Source organism: Sylvia atricapilla, chromosome 2, assembly GCF_009819655.1.
Source record: "Sylvia atricapilla isolate bSylAtr1 chromosome 2, bSylAtr1.pri, whole genome shotgun sequence".
Lineage (NCBI taxonomy): Eukaryota > Metazoa > Chordata > Aves > Passeriformes > Sylviidae > Sylvia > Sylvia atricapilla.
In genome coordinates, this window is record NC_089141.1 from 32,250,861 (window position 1) to 32,272,837 (window position 21,977).

Sequence of the window (21,977 nt, forward strand, 5' to 3'; positions counted from 1 at the left end):
CACTTAATGGAAATAAATGTCTTGGCCAATTGTGACATGAGTTATTATTCAAATCTGTCACTGGAATAAATCTTTCTTTCCTGAGATTTTCCCAAATGACTGTGTGTCAGGTAACTGTTTTTCACTTGAAAGCAACGATTAGCTGAAGTGTGAAGGGATGAATTCTGTGCCTTGCAAAATACTTGGGTGCTTGCTGTTTGGTGCTGCTTAATACTGAAATGAAATCACAGGTGAAACCTGTTCTGGTTGAATATCTGCAATAGTGGCAGGGGCTGTGGAAGAAATGGGAATTTTAATGAACAGCTATGTCCTCACATTTGAAAGCATGAGCCAGCTGAATGCAGTAAGATCCAAATGGTCCGAGAGGCTAACTGGCTGATTATCTTTCCCTTCTTTGAAACTGGAATTTGGAAATAAATGCAGGTGATTTTATATAGGCCATATGCATCTTAATCAGAAATCACATTTGTGTGATTGAGTTCAGTTTTCGATCAGGACATCGTGTTTAAAACATTGAAGAGTACAGATGTGCTGCATTCTTCTCGTAGAAATGCTAATGATTGGTACAGATTGGGAATTACTGATCACTGAAATCTCTAAGATGGGTGGCTATTAGGAGGGCCAAAATAGTTTAATAGCACAGTTTTCTGGCATTTTATAGTAGTGTCTCCTAAAAATATTGCCATGCCACCCCCATCCCAAATTACTGCTTCTAAGGCCAGTGATGTAGTGAGCTCACACCTTAAGGTAGCACAGTGATTCATGTTTTAATGATAGTGGCTGCTGGCTGTAACTATGGAATGTATTGTCATGGAAACTACGCTTTTCTATATTTACACCAGTGCTGGTTATGCGAGAGACAGTGCTTGAAAGAAAAATCTGTATAATATATAGCTTAATAACAAGACAGGCAAGCTAGGAATAAACAGATCAAAGATTCAGCAATGTTACAGCTGCTGTTTGTCACCACAGTACTTTTCTAAACAGGCTCAGTTGGTGTTCCAGAGAAGTGACACTGTGATGTCACTTTGGGCTCATGGTCACCAAACTTAGTTTATTGAACAGCTGACTGAAGGGCATCCATGCAGTGAACTCCCATGGCATGTGGGCTCATGCCCAGGCTGGTCAGGAGAAAAGTGTGAGCTGAGTGAATTGAGGACAATGGTTCATAAGAATTTGTTATTTGCAAAGAAGGAATCTTCAGAAATGGAACTGGGTTGTGACTCTGACTGTGGAGCAGCTCTATCTGCCACTTTTATCTAGAAGCTGCTGTGATTTTACTGCGCTTGGGCTCTTGTGAGTGCTAAGTTCAAAAATAGAGAGTGAGAAACAATAATCAGAAAATTTTATTCCAAACTGAAATTTAACTGCACGCTAAAATTGGATAAAAATAAAGTTATTGTATGGGCCACAGCAGGAACAAAGATGTTTAAGAAATTCATTCTTTTGTGGCTTTGAACTTTGCAAAGCAGGCGTAAATTATACTGAAGAAATTCCACCTAAAATACAGATATATGCATACGTGCAGCTCACACACATGTATCTATACTTATATAAACACAGAATCTTAGTAGAAGAGGTTGCCTAAATTAGGGTCTGCAATCTCAGGCAGGTTTTTAAAAAAAATCCTGTGCTATTCATGCTCTGTGCTGCTTGATCTGGCTTCTCACCGGGACCTCCATTTGCCATTTTCTCTGTTGTATAACAAATTTCTGCTTTGGGTTTATTACAGAAAACTGTTTCAGTTTTGACTTAAGAACTCACTTGCGATTGCCAGGGAGACAAGCTGCTCTCATTTCTTTAGAAAGAGTTTCTAATTTGATGGGCAGAGCTTAGTGAGTCACAGAAAAGCAGGGTCAGGGCACTGTGAAACAACTCCTTGGTTTACTTTGCTATCATCTGTGAAATCATTAAGGACATCACTTTACTTTCCATATCATGGCCTTTTCATTTTGTATTTGTGTCTGCCATGACCAAACTTAAACCTGGAGGATACATTAATCCAACTTTTGATATAAATAATCCTCTTAAAAAGCACAGCTAGTGATTTGCTCATCCAAGTGCTTTATTATGCATTTTCGGCTGGTGTTGCTTTAACTGAAGGAGCAGTGACAGCTGCAGAATCCAAGCCAGCATTATGCTCCCAAACTTCTTTAATTATTGCTTTCCTGGTTACAGCAAGATGTTTGCAGGTTTCAGGATAGCAGTATTACCTGGAGTCAGTAGTTACAGTGCCTCCAAAGCAGAGTTTAAAGAGGCTTGACTTTTTAGCTTCGTGCCGGTGCATTTTCTGTGTAATTCCATATCCTTATTCAGTGTCTCCTGCAATCCTTCAACCTGTCTATTTGTAAATTTGTGCCTGGAGAAAGCTCCCATGTGGCAAGCCAGGATTGGATAAATGTTGCTTGTATTTCTCTTATTACAAACTCCCAGCATCTGTGATTTTCAGCTCTGAGTACAGTTTGTTTCTTGCTGAGATTCATCTATTTGGGGAAAGCAAAGGTCATCGCTTCTCCGGAGTCGCGACTGATTTGATTCTTTTTCACGGGGAGGCGCTGGGAAGGGAATCCTTACTGGAATGCATATTGATAAAGGCTGAGGATCCTGGCTTCTTAGATAAGTCATTTTTTTTTTCTCTTCTCTCCACACTATGACTATGTATTGCAGCAACTCACTGGCTTTTTACCAAATCAGGAGCTGCAGTATTTTTCTTCCGATGGAATAATTTCAGCCCACTTCAGCTAGCATGACAATCTTATGTGATTGTTATGAGTAGGCGTTTACATCCTTTTACATGCTAATACTGCCACACCTGCTAGTTCCCCTCATTTCCATTTCTCTCTCTTTTTTTCCTTTTTTTTTTCCCTTTTTTTTTTTTTTTTTTTCCTTTCCCCGATGTGAAAACTAATTTCCCAGAGGAAGGGAAATCCTGAGATCCGTGATCATTGTTGCATCGTTGATTCACCAACAAAGAAGGGGATGGCTGAATGGGACCCAGGTAGAGATTCAAGCAGGCTGCTTCTGACCAGCAAGAGGAAAGCTAGCTGTTGAGCAGCATATGTTGCCACTCCATGTGCTGTGTTAGCTACTTGTTTTCAGCCTTCAGTAGGCTGCCACTACTGCAGCACTCAAGGAATGTGCCCTATTGTTAAAAATTCTGACTGCTTTACACCAATGATTTGCCACTGCAAAGTTGCATGCACCAACAACACTTTATCCTTGATGTTTGGATGCAAGGTAGGATGTGGTTAATGTATTTAAATGCATGCTGTAACTCCTTTGAATATCTGTGCTGTTTGATTTCGTGTCTGACTGGAGATTTCAGTGCAAATTGCGATCCGTTGGCTATAAATTAGGGCTCACAGCCGGCATGTTTTAAACGGCAGAGGAAAAAAAATCAGAAGTAAAGCTTTCTTATTTCCCAGGGTTATCCGAGTAGAGATTTACACGGGAGAATAACGGATTATGAAGCATTTATTTTAGAGTTGATTGTATACTTAGCTAACAGTGCTAAGATTGCTAAACCACTACTCTGCTATTTGCCTGGCTTTATTGATTTGGATGTGTATACTGTTATTACAAAAACACAATCCAGCAAGGCTGAATGTATTTTTTTTTCCATTTACATTGCTAACATGTTTTTTAACCAGAAGAGCAATACTGAAGAATACAACCCTGCACTTCTTTGTAAGAAAGAATTAAGTAAGCCCCCGATCCCATTTTAGATATAGAGGAATATCTTTAAGTAAGTGTTTTCCTCTATGGACTGGACAATCATTTAATTTTCCATTTAAATTTAAATCATAAGGTGGCGCAGTTAGCCAGAGAAGTTTTCTCCTGGCTGTGTAGTGCAACCCCATCCCAATTTTTTTAACAATAGTGTTGGATTGGACTTTATTTTCCCCCACATACATCCTGGCTTGACATTTGGGTATAACTTATGTTTGTTATTTTACTGAAAAAATTCTGAACTGATGACATGTTTTAAAACGTATTGTCTTTGGGGAAAAAGTTTGGTTCTTGGATCACTGGGTCAATCATAATGATTTTTACAAGGGGGTTACATGTTTTGTCCCATTCCTTTTCCTAGTTCTCCTTAAATACTGGATGGTATTAAAACTGTTCCTCGGTCTAAATAGAGTAGGAAATGAGCAGTTATATATATATATATATATATATATAAAAAGTAGTGTCAGTAATGACTCTAAATCATTAACTTCAAGCTTGAACTTTACTAATCTTAAAAAATAGCTTAGCTGCAAAAATAAAATCTTAGTTATGCAGTCCACAAACTAGGGAGCACAGTATGCTGTGTGAGTTCTTGTTTGACAGAGTAGCCTAAATAAAATGAAAAAACTTTATGGAATAGGTTACAGATGACCCAATGCTGCCTAAATGTATATCAGCTAGAAGTTAATGACAGCTCGTGTATTGTTTCATATAATACACTAACTCAAACTTGGTTATAGTCAAACACAAATTATTCATGTACCTTCTGCTTTTCCTCTAACTATGGCCTGTCTATATGTCTGGTTGCTGGAGGCTTTCTTGAACTAAAGTTTCTTGTTTCTTTCCTTCTGTTTTAAATAGGCAAAAATGTGTTCTATTAGTGAAAGGGTTATAATTTAATTGCTGTGTCATGATGCTACTAGTGATATAAATAGCATTAAGAGTTTGTCAAACCAGAAGATTTTTTTAAATTTGCCTTTTTTATAAGACTTTTTTTTTTTTACTTTAACTTTTAAACCTTAATTTCTCTTGATATCAAATGTTAAAGTCTAATTAATAAAGGTGAATTGTTAGTCAGGGGAAATTAAATGCAAGCCAGCCTTCTACAAAGGTAGGCCAGTGGCCTAGGGACTAGTATCCAATTTGTATTCCTGCCTGTAAGCATGATTTTCAAAGGATATTCTTTGATGCACTTAAGTTCTTTCAAGATTTTCAGATCCTGTTAGGAGGAAGGAAGAGAATAAAAATCATAAATTTCAAACTTTTTTTTCCCTCATCTTTCTTTAGTGCTTCAGGCTCATTACATTAATCACAGTCAATGTTTTATCTTCTTGTGGTGGTGTAGGAACTACTTCTCAAATGAAAAGTGGATGTGTGGGGTAGTGATCATTTTCAGCAAGATGAGAAGGAGCACAAGTTAACATATTTATCTTGGGCTGGTTCAACACGTGTCTGATTAGTATCCTTTGATACTATCATCAAGCATGCATGAGTTACACTTGTGAATGTACAGAAATCACCTCACTTCAAATACCTTTTTCTCATTTTTGTTTGTTCTGCAGCCCGTATTTGAATTCATGACTTTTTGCTCTGGACACGTAGGGTTGTATTTCCAGATTTATGGGCGCAGATCCATTGTTAACAATCAAGGAAGTGTGAATAAGAAGTAAGACTGTTTCTTTTTAGGAGATGTTTTAGTCACATGGCATGAAGTCATGGATCTAAGCATGCTCATAATATTATGACTTCTAGAATCATGTGGTTCCTGAACTCAGGAAAGACTGTAATATCCTGAAATGACACTTTATGTTCTGGTTGACAGAGGAGAAAATAGGTCCTCAGAATGCAAAATCTAGATAGTGGAGTAGACAACAGAGGGATTCAAAGTACAGGCAAATATTTCCAAGTGCTAAAATGTTATTAACTGACTCCTTTCAAAAGGACAGGGCAAGTTGCAGCATTGCTTTCACTCTTGATTTAATTTTGTGATGCATACAGACTTCTTTTTCCTATGATCAGAGAAGTGAGTGAGAGAAATGCACCACCTCAGAACCATCACACCCATTTTTATCAGTTCCCCATGCAATAGTTCTGCAGCCTTCTCATTCCTAGCAGGTGGTGCCAGGGAGTTCGTGCGGTGGGGCAGGAAGAGGGTGCACATCTTACCACACCATATGTTGCAAAGAAGGTCAGTGGAGGAGATCTCACTTGCCTGTGGGAAGCTTTGCTTGTCAGCTTGATTTCCTGAATTTTATTAGTTATCCTGGTCCTGGACCTTTCCTTTCAATGATGTCCAGTTTTGCGATCCTTGACTTTGAAACTGCAAAGAATTCAGAGCATTTTAATTTGAAAGACAGGTCAGTGTCTACCTGAACTTCCACAGTTGCACTTTAGCACTTTTGAACACTTTTTCAGTTTCTAGTAGGGAAGCACCCATATTCCCATCATAGCAGTACAGAGCTGAAGCAGATAGAGGATAATCAGGTTGTAAAATACAGCCCTCAGGTGCCAGGAGGTGCTGTGCCCAAGTGTCTTGTTCATAATCCTGCAGGGTTGGCACATGACTGTCTCTCCCCTGAGTCCATGAGAAGCTCCACAGCTGCTGGACAGACTCAGGTCCACAGATTGAAGGAAGGCTTGTGTGTAAGACCAGACCCATGTTCATGGATCTCCATCGAGAGGAGGGCACAGGCAGGTATCAGATTCTCACTGAAGATGCTGAAACTTAAATGCAGGCTAAAATTTCAGTATGTGCTTACTCACTTTGCTGAATTGTTTGTTCAGTATTGCAGCAGAGTTATCGCCTGACTCTTAATATCCTGTTCATTTTGTTCTTATTAAGAGTGCTGGGAAGGGATCTCAGGTTGACTGACATGTTTCTTAAATTATATTTCAGCCACACTTCCAACTCGCAGATGGAAGTGTTATTTTGCCTTCCCTCTTTTACTTCTATATATTGACAATAGATATTGAGGAGATTCCATTGACTTTTCTGTTTGTTGACCTTGACTAGCTATTTTGATTAATCCTACTTTCCTTTTGATTTAGATTTATTTTTATATCTGTCCTAGCATAATTTAATTTCTTTTTAAAGAGATAAGGTATACTTACCTCTCTTCCCTGTCTCCTTTCTTTTCTCCTAACACATTTATCACAAGCAGTCCTCCAGCAAAATAACTGGTTTTGGTAGGGGTTTTTTTGCTACTATTTCTCAGTTTTAGCTGAAACAGCCAAATAGTGACATATCCCATTATCCATGGTGAGGAAGTTTTGAAAAATTATTGGAATGGAGAAGATTTTATTTTTAAGACAAACAGTAAATTGTATTAGTTAATATCTTGACATTGGTATTTATTATTTTTATCAGTATCAAACTCTTAAAAAACTAGTAGTTTTCTGTACTGGCATTATTAGTCCCTTGAACGAACTCTGGTATGTCACTTAGTTCTTAATTGAGAATATTCCCTCTGTTGTTGTAATCTAGATCTGGCTATTGCAAGGAGCAGCAGTTTGAGATGACAGCAAAGTAGTTTTCCAACTAGGTATGATACACAGCAGACTTGCTCAAGGCCTTGCATACTTTAGCTTCTTGATGTACCCACATGAAATCAAGTGCAGTGGATGCAACTAGACAGAACACTCATTCAAATTCCAAATGATTTTTTGACTAAAATCTCCCAGCCTTGCCCATGTATCCTGATTTTTTCGCATTACAGGGTAGGCTTGGGGTGTGGAAAAAGGATGCCTTTTTGATGAAACTAAGCAGAAGGATTCATTCCAGAAACACATCAAATATTCTGCAAAATCTTACACGTATTCAGCTTATAAAAGCAGATCAACACTATTTCAAAGGAAAACCCAAAACACAGGTGTGATGCTGTGATTGAGCCCTTCTTACCAGCTCTTTATTCTGTGGATCCATTCATGCTGCTTGCTGATGTGTACCTAACCTCTGACTCCACTGGCATATTTAATTTCTGATTTTTTTGTGGGGCCAGAACTGGAGAGATGTAAAAAAAGGACATATCTGTGGTCGTGCTGACTTCTGTAATCCAGCTGTAGAGACTAGTATATTGTATAGGATTCCAGAACCCTCTGAAAGAGTTTGCTGCCTATTCATGGACAATCAGCAGAGTAAGTCAGCTGGAACATTGTTGCCACTTGCTATGCATAACATTGACAGTGGCACTGAGAAACCTACTTCCACATATTATTCTCATTAGGCTACTGTGGTGTTTAAATAAAAGTGCTCAGCAATAGAAGGAGCTGCAGAAGAGATGCAGCATTGCCATTGGCAAGAGGCTCTGAGTATGATCATTTGAGTCACAGAGGATTTGTGCATTAGTGCACAATGCTCAAGGCAGGGAGAGTTTTCTTCTCTGGCGTTACATTTATGCAAGCTGGACATGGGGTGTAAGCCTAAGGAAAATTACCTGGTTGTATCTTTTAATTTCTGTCAGGCATTCACTAACCCCTTGCACTTTAACAGTTCTGTCTGAGGAAGAAGTGACAGGTCTCCAGCAGTTCCCACCCATCATCAGTGACTGTGGGGAAAAGAACTACACATTTTACTCAAAGGCCATCAGTCTGGGATCTTCTGAGTAGTAGCAGGTAGCAGTTTATGAGGCTGTGGGATCCTGTCAGGAACTCCTCCCAGTATTAAAAAAATGTATAAAGTGGATCCTACTCTTCAGAACTTCTAGTTTCCCACCTCTGAGGAGCATTGAGAGGAACTCTGGTATCAGAGCAGAGAAGAATGTGAATTTGTAAATGATCCTGAGTTTCTTATCTCGAACTCAGTGTGGGTGCTGCAGAAATTGATATTGCAGGAGAGGTAGGAGGCAGAAGCAGGAAGGTTCAGGTGGGGCAAGTGGAAAAAAGACATGAGGAAGGATGATGCAGAGACAGCAATTTAGGAGTAGGATGAGAAGGCAGGGGTCTGGGCAAGGGTCCTAAGGAGGTGAGCTGAAAAGGAAGCTGGTGAGGTCTGGCTAGATTGTAAATGGTAAAAAAGTTTTATCATGAACAGTCTGAAATTTTGTGTCCATGCCCTCAATCACACAGGAGTTACTTGATCACTGGTTAGGAAATGCAAACAAGTGTTACCATTTTCTCTTATTTGGAGTGAGTTCACTTGCCAGCTGTCACCTACTGCCACTGGCCAACGTCTGGGAGGGAAATGCTGAGGTGTTTTTCTAAAAGCATCAAGATCAGGTGTTAAAAAGATTTGTGTTTGTATGAGAGCCCTGTGTCACTTTCTACCACTGTCCTGCCCACAAGCTTCCTGTACACTGTGACAGAGATGAGTGGCTGGTAGGAGATTCCCTGAGATACTTCAAATTAAGAAAACAATGCTAAAAGTGGCTTTTTTTTTTTTTTTAATTAAGGTGTCTTGTTTCGGTTTTTAAAAGTTTTATACACTGAAAGAAAGTACTGTTGAAAGTGAGATCCTCAATCCTACATAATTTTGAATCAGTAGCTTTGTTTCCCATATTTTGCCAGAATATCTTATTTTAGCTGCCATCAGCAGCTGGGCACTGGACTGGATGGCTCACAGTGCTTGCTGTCATAAAATCAGAGGATGGTTCCTGTTGGAGGGGACCTTAAAGTATCACCTGGTTTCAGCCCCATCTTGTTGTCATGCTTCTGTCATCACAAGAACGTTCTCGGGTAGAGCAGCAATGGACTCTGATATTCAGCCCTCCAAATTACTCATAAGTCACCTGAATGCCCTCTGCACTGTATCTTTGAACATATAGCCATAGTGGGAAATGTTGTTGTTTTTTTTTTGTTTTGGTTTTTTTTTTTTTTGAGCTAGCAATAAAGAAGAGCTGATTGTTGTGGTTCATACGTACTGCAAAAAAAGTTTACCTATGGAAAAAGTAGGGCGGGAGGAATGTAGCTAAGGGTTACTGAACATTTTGAAGGGGAAGTTCAGAGTTTTCTCAGGCACTTAATTTTTTAAAATATATTTTTACTTTTAATTATACATAATAATTACATAAAGTGAGGTACTTTCAAATAGAAATGACTTGACGCTCAGCTGCATGAGCTGCTTGATTTTGCAAACTAATTATTGACTAAGAGAGGGATATATATAGACATTCATCTTAGCTGTAAGAGATGTCATAGAAGAGAATGGTGATAAAGAAGTGTTATATAAATATATTTAAGTGATAATAGCAACAGAACTGAAAACTGTCACTGAACAGTTCTCCTGATCTTTGAAAAGTAGCTTTTCTGTTTCCAGTGTAGCTGTCAGAAATATTCTCATTATTAAAATATATGTATTTATTGCTTTCAGTTTTCTGATTGTACTTCCTTTACCTTTAAGCATTTGCTATAGTATTAATAAACACGAAGGACAGGATTTTTCAAGAAAGCCCAGCTGGAGGTTGTGCTGAGTGTAATGGAAACCTGAATGAGAAGAAAGATTACTGATGGGAATTCCTCTGACTCCCTGTAGAAGTTAATGATCTGTAATCCCAGGAGAGATGGCACAGAATGATGTGAGGAATTATTAAGGCAGTTTGAGCTGTTCTTTTGTGTCATTTGGCTCTTGAGTGTTCTGAGAGTATCATTGGGAAGTAAAAATCTTCACCCAACTTCAATGAGGAATTGTACCTGTTAGCTACTCAAATGATCCCCACCAAGCCAGAAAAGTAGTTTTTTCTGGGAGACCTGCTCTCAGTACACAGGAAAGTTTTTCATTTTTCCTTAGATTGACATTTCAGAAACCTCGATTCTGAGCATCCTGACAAATCGTTTTGGTGATGCTGACAGCTGTTCAGTGTAATTAAGATGTAATATGCCAAATATGAATCTTCAGAAAGTTGTGAGGTGCTGTCAGCACCCAAGTCCATAAAGTAAATCACCTGAAGGCTCTGTGGATGTGTCTAATGTGCCAACACATAGTTGCCTGAGAAGGAATATAGGAACATCACTTATTTGCAGGATGTGGGCTCATTCCCCATGGAAACAGGCATGTAACTTCAGGCCTTGGACCATCTGCAAATATTTAGAATATACCTAGACTTCTAAGTAAAGGAGGACTAATGATTATACTCAAGTAGTCAATTCCTGACATTCTATACTGAAAGGTTGTTAGGTTTTTTTTCCTTGGTTGAATTTTGTGATGATCCCAAGCTTTTTCAAGACAACTTGTAGATTTGGCTTGAAGGATTGTTCGCTCCAGGAACAACTTCCAAGAGGGAGTATGGATGAGAAGATTGCATCAGGGAAGATTACTTGCAGCCTACAGCCAAACCTCTTCGCTCTGTCTTCAAACATCTCTCACCCCTGCCCTTGGCATATTTGATGTTTGAGAATGTGAAACACATCTTGGGTTAAAGATGTTACTTTAGCAGCAACATTGATGTGGGCCTCTCCCAACCACTTGGCCTGAGAACCAAGGGTCAAACTGAGAAACAGCCAGGTTTAGACTAGTTGATGTAGCATAAGGTCTCAATCATGATTCCACCTCTCTAGTCTTGAAAAATGTGATCAGTAGCCATAACAGCTCTGTCAGGCTGGGTTTGTCTGGACCTGTGACCACCACACATGTGACAGTCCACCTGAAATATACCCAGGTACGATGGGTTAGAGGTCCAAGGCCAAAACTGTGAGAAACTTGTGCTGGACTCAGGGACCCTGTGTCTAGCACAGAGAGCTTCCCTACCCTCAAATACTTCCCATCTTAGCTACTTAACCACTTAACCTTTACCAGCCACAGGGGCTTCAAGTAAGAGAGGAGTTTAAATTCAGAGAATTAAAAGGTTTCATAGATAAAAAGTTTAAATTCAGAGAATTAAAATTAAACTAAAAAGTTTCATAGATAAAAATGTGTAATGCACACTTGCCTACCATCTTGTAAGGCTTATAACAATGTCCTGTGAACACTATGTTGTTAAACTGTGTTAGTCCTGGCCCTTACCCGATTTATCAGAGGTTTTGTCAGCTGGCAGGGATATGACTTGAACTTTATACGCATCCCAGGGAAATCCCAGTCTGTATAAAACGTACTTCCATAACAGGATAGTCACCTCCATAAAACTTGGAGAAAATAGCCTGTGCCAGAGAGGGTTCTGTGACCTTGATTTAGGACAGGGAATGGGAACTCCTTATTTCTATTTCTGGCTCTCACATAGATTCCTGTTGTGGCCTGAGGAAAACTGTGCCTTGCATCTCTTTCTAGAAAATCAAGTTGGTAATACCTGCCTCAGAGGAATATTGAGAATTAATAGCTATTGTGTGTAAACAGCACTGAAATGAAATGAACCGTGTAAATACGATTGGTTTAAGGACCAACATAAAGCCATGGTTAGGCAAGGACAGGAAGGAGGATAGAAAGTGAAAATGGGAAAACATTAGTGAAAATCAAAGTATCTCCTTTATTTTCTGTGCGTCCCTCTTTCCACACTATTTATTTCGGGTATACCTTGAAATACTGTTGTTCATTCTTCTTTTTAAGGGTTCTTCCTCCAGGTCTGAGGATTCACATCTTTCTTTCTCCCCATATCAAATTGTTGTAGATGAATTGCAAGTCCCTGAAAAGAGGATTTGAAAAGAAAGTGCTGACAGGCTCTTATCTCCACCCATCCAAGACAGTGCTACTATCATCTAATTTATTACATTAAATTGCTGAAAGGAAGAAGCAATTTCCAGAACTCTGGTCTAGTTCTTATTTTGCAAAGATTTTTAAAAAATAGTCATGGGATGATGATACACGAGGAAGGAAACTGAAAAGCAGATGAACATACACCTGTTGCAGGGAGGCAAATCGGTAACTGCATCATGCAAATCTTGTGAGTGTTCAGGAATTGTGGATAGGCTGATGGCTAGGAGGGGCATTCAGCCCAGTTCAGGGGGCCATATGGCTCTCAAACTGTACATTATATCCCAGGCTCTGCAGTCTACAATAAATTAGGCAAAGTGCTGTAAAGTTGTATAAAATTCGGGACACAACAATCTGCAGAGCTGTGAGGAAAAGTCTTTTTAGTGTTCTTGTAGCAGTGTTTTGCACTGTACCTATAAAATATGCTTTTCCTGCTTGTTTCTTTCCCTTGTCAGTCTTTGTGCTCAGATTCCTGAGCCTTAGCTTAAGATAACAAATTGGCTGTGTAGGAACTAAATACTTGCCAGCATAAGAAAGCATAGGCCATTTTTGCAGTGGCAAAATTAACTGAGGACTAACATTCAATGACAATGTGTTTTGGTAAGATAAAGTTTGGTGATACATTTTGAAACATGTATTCCTTCCCAGAACAATTAAGAAAACTCCAGGGAGGAGGTGAGAGCAGAGGAGGGAGAAGAAGTTGACCTAGAAAATGCACTTGCGGGTCTAATTTTGTGTGTATGTATGTATTGCAGAAGAGAGTGTTGCACCACCTCCTCAAAGCCCTGGTGTTTTGCACTCTTTACTATATGCATCAACCCCCCCGTGAGTTCCAGACATGCTGGTCTTTAGTGTTTCAGCATTAAGTCTTTCCAGTGTCTTGAAGATCACAGTCCTGTAAAGGTGCTGGAAGTGAGGAAACAGAGAGAGAGAATAGAGACTATGTGAGAGAAACTTTCAGAGGATTGCAAGATCTGGTTTTGAAGCAATAGGTTTTGTATTGAAAGTGTTTCTGTTGCAGGGCCTTCAGGCTTGCTTCCTCATCAGGTACAGCTGTAGAGACAGGGGAACAGCACCTTCCTTACAGAGCTAGGACTCGAACGTCAGGCTATTGCTCCTTGTGTTGGAGGCCGCTTCCTAAAACAGAGGTTTAATTTGCTGTTTACGATTACCTAATCTGAATGGATCTGATATATAAATCTCTTACTGATACTAGATTGCAGCACTTTTTCTCCAGAGCATTAGCAACTACTGCTTTCCTATGCAGTTGGAATAAAAACTTTCAGTGTGCTGAGTCAGAGAAATGGAGATGCTCTCAAACTAATCCACATTCTGTGAGCAAACACCAGCTGTTCCTTGACTGTTTTTATTCACCAGGAGGGACAGCATAGGGCTCTATGAGTTAATAAAGTTTCTGTTATTAGATGAGAATTAGTTGTCCTGTAGTCTGATGAGTTTTCTTCTACTGTCTTCAGTTATTCATAAAAGGAATATAGCCCAGATAGGAATGGCTCATCTCACATCATAAGAACGCCTTTAAAATAGTCACAGAATCTTAGCAATGTTGATTGGAAAGAACCTCTATAAATGACCTCATCCAAATTTCACTGAAAGTAGGAGAAATGAAAGGTGATTTAGCATGCAGCTGGGTACCTCTCTTTGCAGAAGAAATGGTTTGGGTTTTAAGTAATGCCAGGTGAAATATCTCTGCAGCTAAAAAAGAAGGAAATATGGTAAACACAATCCGAAGTTTAAAACTAGGGAAAGGAAGTTGAAAGTTCTGAATGTCACTCTCTGTTCTTCCACTGATCTAATAGAACATGTGTAGGAAGTTGATTTGGCCTCTGCTGATTAAAGCTGGGCGTGTTGCCAGGGGCCAGGATGGTAGGGGTTTCTGTCACAGGGATAGGGCATCACCTTTTATGCCTCCATTCCTGAATAAATTCAGGAAGAATTTGTGAGACTCTAAGGTCAAAATCCTTGAGATAATTAGATACCAGCCCTCTTGGCTTTTGACAGGAATTAAGTACCTCCTAAAGATCTGCACATGCAAAATCTCTTTTTCTCCAGTGCTTCTTTTATTCAGCCTATGTCTTATTTCCTCCTTTGCTTTCCTTTACTTCTCCAATATGCATATGTGCCTTCTCTGCTGTTCCTGGCTCTTACTTAAAATTCACTGTTAGACCTCAGGTCAGTCGATGTGGTTGATTTGGGTAGGAAGTCAGGAGGGCACTCCTAGAGAGAGTCACAGACAGGAATAGGGATTTGTGTCCATACCTGTCCTTCATATGGACACACAAACAAACAGGTCACCAAACTCTGCACTTACCTGGTAGATTAGTAATACTCCCACTCTTAATTCTGAAACTTTGGTGACTGTGAGCTTTGGATGATGGTGGGTGGGTGGGAGAAGCGGAATGACTGTTTAAGGCTGTACACTGCATTTGAAAGTGTCAAAAATGTTTGTGATGCAGAGGTCTATTTGCCTTATATAGAAAATCCATGTTGACACATCCCTGAAAGTTCTTATGCAAGAGTAAGAAGTCAAACAGGTCTTTGAATGCTGTGGTAAATAATAACAGAATTTATTGTCAAACCCCTAAAAAGTTTAAACTAGCTAATATATTTTAAGCATTTCTTTATTAAGAAGGCTTTAACTCCTTGAATTAATTGCAACTAAAATTAAAATAAAGCAAGAAAAGGGAGCGGATTCTGCTTTTATTTTCCTGCATAAGTTATTCCTCTAGTTAGATTATACTTAGACTGATACTGTGTTGTAGTGAAATACCTCCATGTTAGTAATTCCAGACTTGGCTAAACCTTGTAAATGACTGATTTAAAGACCAAGGCACAGCACTTAATAAGACTCTATTCCTTGGTGGAGTTTAGCTGCAGAAAGTAGTGTTAGAGCCTTTACTGAGATGCTTTTCTCAGACCTCAGTCAGACTTGGTACCTAAAGAAATTTGGTTATTCGGTCTGAACATATTGCTTCCTTTTTAAGGGGCCCAAGGCCCTGTCTTCTCTTGCTTTTCCTATCATAAAATATCTCCACAAAGCATCAAATGAGTATTAAGTATAACACTACATGTGGTCCCCTGGTATCTGTTGGATTTTACTTGAATTTAGGGCACGAAATTTACCAAACAGGACTACTGCGGTTGTGAATTAGGTAGCTCTTTTGAGTTCAAGTCACGGTTTGCAACACTGATAAATTAGAGTAAACACAACATTTCATCAGTGTTCCTTAGCTATTTTATTTTTATCTTCTTCTTGTGAATAAAAGTTCTGATAATCTTTATTCAACAACTGCAAAGCAAAATTCGTTTTCCTGTTGTGATTAATGTGGAAGGGTTTCTTTTCATTCAAAAAAGACTGCCATGTACTGCAAAGAATAAGAAAATAATGAAGCTGTGGCAGGACAAAAGAGAAGGTGCTGAAAACTGGAAAGAGCTGAACGTTTTTTGAACTTTTAACTCTTCATATTACATTTTCTCTGTGTGAAATTTTGAAAATGAAGTGAATTTTCCCCTTTATAGCAGTGTGCTGGAACCTATGGTCTACAAGTGGAATAATTCTACGTCTGACACATGATTATGTAATGATGCTTAAGGTTGCAGTGCCATTCCCAAAAGAAAAAGACCTTATAGGTTCATATTTATGGCCTAACAGGTGAAATCCCAAAAGAAGAGCAAAGCACTTCATTTTTTTTTTTCAATATGTTTTCACTAATGCTAAAAATACGAGCTATAATTAAATGCTGTAAATATGAGCAGAGATGCCTGAGCTCGACAGCTTTTTGGTTTGAAATAAGCACCCTCCAGGTGGTGGTGACCTTCTGGCAGTGTTTGCTATCAACTACAGCTGTTTTCCTCGCTTCTTTGGCTGTAGGTACCCCACTCTGCTTGCCTGCAGAGAGGATGCAAACAACCATTTAGCAGCTTGCTCAGAGCTCCTGCTTGACCCCGAAGGAGGGTTCAGACTGCTTAGAGACATTGACTTGCTGCTATTCCCTGCTGCAAAGTGCACTGTTGTGCTTGGCTGCTGTCTACAAAGATCAGGTTCAGGTGCAATCTCACGATGGAAAGCACACTTCAGAACAGATGCACTTGGCAAAATCAGCAAGTGGAAAAGGCTCAGAATTATTTTAAGGAGCTCTGTATCTGTTGCTGTATATTTTTTGTCCTAAATATCTGCATTTAAGAAAATATTTTATTAAGTGTATTGAGAACTTCTAGTCACTAGCCTTGTGGAAAAATTATATTGAGCTGTTTGATATTTGTGCTGGGAATGCCTCTGGAAGTGGGCTGCCCATCTCTGTCACACACACCGTGTGGGTCAAAATAAGGGAAGACAAGGGAGCTTGTTCTATGGGTCTTGGTGACAGTTCTTTCCTTCTTCTTGCCTCTTATATCAATGCAGAAAAATATTGAAGAGATATCTCTGTTTAGGCTACCCAGCTATTTCAATCCACAAGTCTTGATCTTTTGAGACTTTAGGAACAAAGCCAAAACCCTTCAGGTACCAAGAGAGGCTTTGGCTTACGTAGAAACAAGTTATCTGTCCTGTTCTCAAATAATATAGAGTAGAGATTGGGAGATCTTCAGCTGGTGTGAAGGGAGAAATATGAAACTGGGGAAATATTTTTAGTTTGGATTAACCTTCTCTTGATTTCAGTTGAGTCTTTTGTTGAATTCCAAAGTTTGATTTGAACTTCTCAATGAGAAGCCTAAAGTCTGGGTTTTCTTCTTGGAATTTCTTTCCTGGAATGTTTTTTTGTATAGATGAAAGACAAACATGGATAACAGCAACGAAATTAGAAAATACCTGGAGTAGACTTGTGTGTGGGTGGTTTGTTTTCCTGGCTTGAGGAACTGTACATTTCTTCTTTTATCTTGGAACTGTACATTTCTTCTTTTATCTTGAAAAGAAAAAAAAATCTACACACCAAAAACAGCTTTAATTTGTGCTCTGCTATTCCACTTTATAAAGATGCAGTGTTCTGTTCTCAAAATAAAAAACTCCTTTTCTCTAGAAAACTTTACAATGTATTTGAAACTCCAAGAAATCCATAACATTCTCCTATCCTCATCCTGTGATGGCATAGTAGCCTATCTTCCTGTGCACCCACTTGATTTTTCGAGGGCTTCAATTGGATACTCCAAAGCTGTAGTGCCACTGATTGTCATTCAGCCTCCTGTGAGTAAAACCATATTTGTTGTTATTGTATCCTTCAGGCTGACTGAGCTAAGCAGTAGTGTGTGGCTGTTTACTCTTATCTGTATAAAATGTTAACCCTTGACTCAAGGAGACAATAGAGTTCTGATTTCCTCTAATCCTGGCCCTGCCACAGGCTTCTTCTGTGGCTTCAGTGCATGACCCATTACTAAATATACAGGCCAGGTATTGCATTATTTAATGCCACTGCCTAGTGCTATTTTTGGCACCTTGATTGATGCTTGGAGGTGATTCAGGTTTATGCTGATTTCGGCAAGAGCTGTGGCAGTATTGCCATTGTGTGGGCACCCAGAGGGGACTGTACTCTACTGCAGAAATATTTTTTTTGTCCAGTCAGTGACAGAGGCAGGAACAAAGCAACCAGAGGACTAAAGGAGGTACCTTTTCCCACCAAGCATCTAGGCTTGAGCATCTGCACTACTCTAAGTATTGCTGATTATCCCTTTAAGGGAAAAATGTTAATATACAAGATCTAATTACCTCTGTCTAAGCTGATACGCCTACAGCACCTTTTACATAACCCAAACACTTGAGTTCCAATTATACAATTATATTTTAACATGTATTAAGTGCTATTTCTTTAGGGAGGAGACTTATACTGAATATTTTAACTAAACTCCTTCCTCAATACGGACATATATATGGTAGGGTCTCATTTAATTACAGTGCCAAAAACTTGAATGTTTTAAGTTCTTTTCCCCTCCAGTAAATGAGCCGGCTCTTCAGAAAGGCCATTTTCCATGTTTTCAGCACTGACAGCAGTCTCTGTACATGTGTATCCAAGGCAGGCTTTGAAGCTCTTGTTCTTAGGGTCAGCTATGGCCCATGACTGCAATTAGATCAATAATGATCTCTCCATTCTCAGTGTGAGTATCCTCTGCTTTGCAAACAGCCTGTGGCGAGGTCCAGGTCTCTGGAGGAAGGAATATGTTCAGATAGGGAGGAAAGGCTGCTGCTTATTCAAATAGCGTGTCTTGCTCTAATGGTTGATAGCACAAAAGGTTGAGTGTCCCTTTACTGAAAAGACAAAGGGCTCCAAGGACCATTCTTCTTTTCTGATAATTTCATGCAGCTCCCTACAAAAGCCCTTGTCTGGATGACTTGTTGACGAAGGCTGTTTGCTGCACACTTTCAGCCATTAATATCAATGGGGTTTGTAGGTCAGCTCTTCTGAAAACCCAGAGCCCAAGTTTAGAGCGAGGAGTCTGAGCATATTCCTACTCTCAGAGCTAACTCAAGTTTTTGGAACATCCAGGCGAAGGTGGGACTTGACCTGAAAGAACACTGAAAAAGAAAAGATATGAACCAAGAAACAGTGAGTTGAAGGCAACCCTGGTGAGCAAGGCTGGGGACTGCTGGTGCTCCCCATGGTGGATTAAATATATGTGGAGTGATGGCTACTGCTGGAGGGGAGGAATCAGGTCCCAGAAGTGTTCTGCTTCTTTCCATACCTCAGCATTAGCCTATGCCAAGTCTGGCACAGCTTGCAGTTTAGTGTCAGAGCTTCTGCTGATTTCATTGCTGCCATGGAGGTTACCTTCCCAGCAGCTGAACCACCTGGTTTAACACTGATGCAGTGCTTTCTGTACTACGCTGTAGTCATTTCTGCACAGTGATTCAAGTGATACAGTTTAAAATATCCCCTGCTTAGAAAACCAACTTTTGGAAGTGTTGAATAAAGTTATCACATTGGGCTGTACCCATCAGATAAACAGAGTTCCAACCCAAAGAAATTGTGGACATAATGATTCAGTTTTGCCTTGTAATTAATTACAACATTGTACTTTAATTATATGAACCCAAAAAATCTGGAGGTAAAGTTCCCATGGCAACCTCAACTCTGTTGCCTGTATGCACAATGTGTGTGCTTGTGAAAAATAAGAATATGCATTATCCTGGTCAGAGTGTTTTAAAACTTTCTGGTCAGGAAGATGAGAAATATCATCTTAAAAATTATTTATTTTTGTTATTTCTCCAGCCAAGTGTTAAAACATAGAGGAGATTTTTAATTTCTGTCCAGTCTGATAAGTATTCCTGCTAAAACATAATGCCTGAACCTTGTCATAAAACTGATCTATCGCTGTTCAGCTTTAGCTGTGATTGTGACAGACACCCTGCAGCCATGAATCTCAAGAGCGAGTAAGATGAAATTGGCATCCATTTTTCTCAAGCAAATCACTAGTATCAAACATTTAGTTACACGTTGCACTCTAATGATAACGCTTAACACTGCAGAGGTAATTTCACCCATAAAGGTTTTTTTTCAAGAAGGTTAGACATTGTTTGCCTGTCCATCAAGGATTATGGAGGGTGCCGGAATCTGGTGATGGAGCAGAACTGTCACCATGATGTCCTGACCTAGAGTAAGTGACAGGTGATACCCTACAATATCACCTGAAGGAATGGCATTTCCAGGAGGCACTCCCATGAAACACTTTCGTAGTCTCTTCATTTGCTTCTCCCACCTCACCCATGTTCAGTTTTTCCAAAATGTCCTCATCAGCCATCACTCTCTTTCCAGAGCAAGGTGGCCTGATGACCAGGGGAGGGAGATGCTAACTGCTGATGTGGGGAGAGACCAACAGCTGTAAGAAATTTCAGCTGGTTTTTTTGCAGGCAGAGTGAATTAGGGGAAGTTTTGTGATTAAAAAACCCGACCACATATTATACCCTTGTGAAACATGTCTAGATGGTGAAGGCATTAAAGGGTACTGTTCATTTTTATGACTGTCGTGAGATTCCATCGATGGCATGTTCCTGGTAGTGAGCTGTACAAGTATTATGTAAAGTATTTTTCAAAACTGGGGCTTTTTTTTTTTTTCCTGTGCTTGCCTTTAACTCTATTTTCAGTGACATAATTCTTCAAGGTGGTGGCTCAGAAAGAGGATTAATACTTTAGAGGAAGAACTGAAGGTGTAAAACTTTTCCTATACAAATAAATACACATCCTTACATCTACTGAATAGGACCATATTCTTGCTGAGCTGCTGTGTACAGTCAAAAGAGACATTATACATGCATACCATAAGCATAATCTGTGTATAAATATATGCTGACCAGACACACAGAATAACAGAAAGATTTGCAGGTTTCTAAAGTCCCCAAGATACAAACCTAAGTACAGAAATCAGCATTCACTGTGTTGAGGAGCTGTGAGTATATAAAACAGATGCAAGTTTTAACTCACTAAGAAGTTATCTACAATGAACTGAGAAATATTAAGAAAGAAACCTCAGAAAAATTCTATCCTGTTGTCATTGGGGGTGGGGGATTAAAGGCTAGAACAATTCAATTTGGAAATGTCTTCAGGTGGTGAATTGCCTTTAAATATAGGGAAGATAGACATACTGAAGTAGAGCAATTATTTCTGTGCTTTAAGTACACATTGTTTTCCTGTGAGTCATGAGGTCATATAATATTTAGCATCTAATACTTAGCATCCTGCCAAAATTAAAAAGCATAGAAATTTCCTGCCAACAGAATTCTGAACTGGTATATTTTATTTCCTTGGATGTAGCACAAAAGCAAAAATGGATATTTATGCCCATGAAGGCACTTGAAAATATAGCACAATTAAAATCCCCAGATGTCTTTTATCATACTTTTCTTTTGTTTGTACTTACATTTTCTGAATTTTTTTTAAAAACAGGTTTGAAATTCAACCTTAACATTGGGTGTGATATATTTTTAATAAGCCTAATGAAAAACATTTTTTAGATTAGTCCTCTCTGATATAACCAGTGGATACCTCTGTGCTCATGTCAGTAAGACAAGGTCTCTGGGTCAGGGGAGGTGACATGAGGTTTCTGTGGTTATTCCCAGCTAGATGAAACGAGGCATAAAAGAGCCCTCTTGCAAGTGCTGTCAGAACAAAGGGATTGATGAACAGGATTCAGAGGAGGAGTTAAAAGGAACAGAGAAAAATACACAGAGCAGGAGAGTGAAACACTTTAAAGCCTGCCTCACCAAGGATAGAATTCTCCAGGAAGGTGGAGGATAGTGAAAGTGACACCACTCTAGTTTTGCAAGCTGTGAATGCCAGTAAAATGCAGATCCTTTTCTAGCAATTGCTGGGTTGAAGTCCTCAGTATCTTTGATAGTTTTTGTTGCCTCAGCCAAGAAGACTATAAAACCGAAGCAAAGAAGGATGTGGAATGCTCTCTGCCCCATAAGTGTGCCATATGAATAGTGGCTTTAGTGAGAGATAGAGAAGGCTGTGGAAGCTGTGAGTGGATATTTCTGGGGGCTGAGTGTCTGGTGAGGGATCCCGTTGGCTCCGTGCACACTGAGACACGAGTGTGCTCTGCTGTGCTCCCCGTGGGGCCGATCCTCAATACGCCCCACAAACATGTGCTAACTCTGTGTTCTGTACAGCCCGCCTTTGTTTTCTGCCAGTCA

At 39.5% G+C, this 21,977-nt stretch overlaps 1 protein-coding gene across 4 annotated transcripts in view; it reads left to right on the forward strand.

Annotated features, from left to right (window-relative positions):
- Positions 1-21,977, forward strand: part of DLG2 (discs large MAGUK scaffold protein 2) — a 986,088-nt gene that overhangs the window by 365,042 nt on the left and 599,069 nt on the right. Inside the window, exon 1 of one of the 4 annotated variants that reach the window (XM_066341287.1) lies at positions 2,631-3,237. The exons of the other annotated variants lie outside the window; for them this stretch is intronic. Coding sequence (XP_066197384.1) covers positions 3,136-3,237 — 102 coding nt within the window. The 5' untranslated portion in view covers positions 2,631-3,135. Of the gene's footprint in view, positions 1-2,630; positions 3,238-21,977 lie in introns of those variants that run through there. 4 annotated transcript variants of the gene reach the window in all.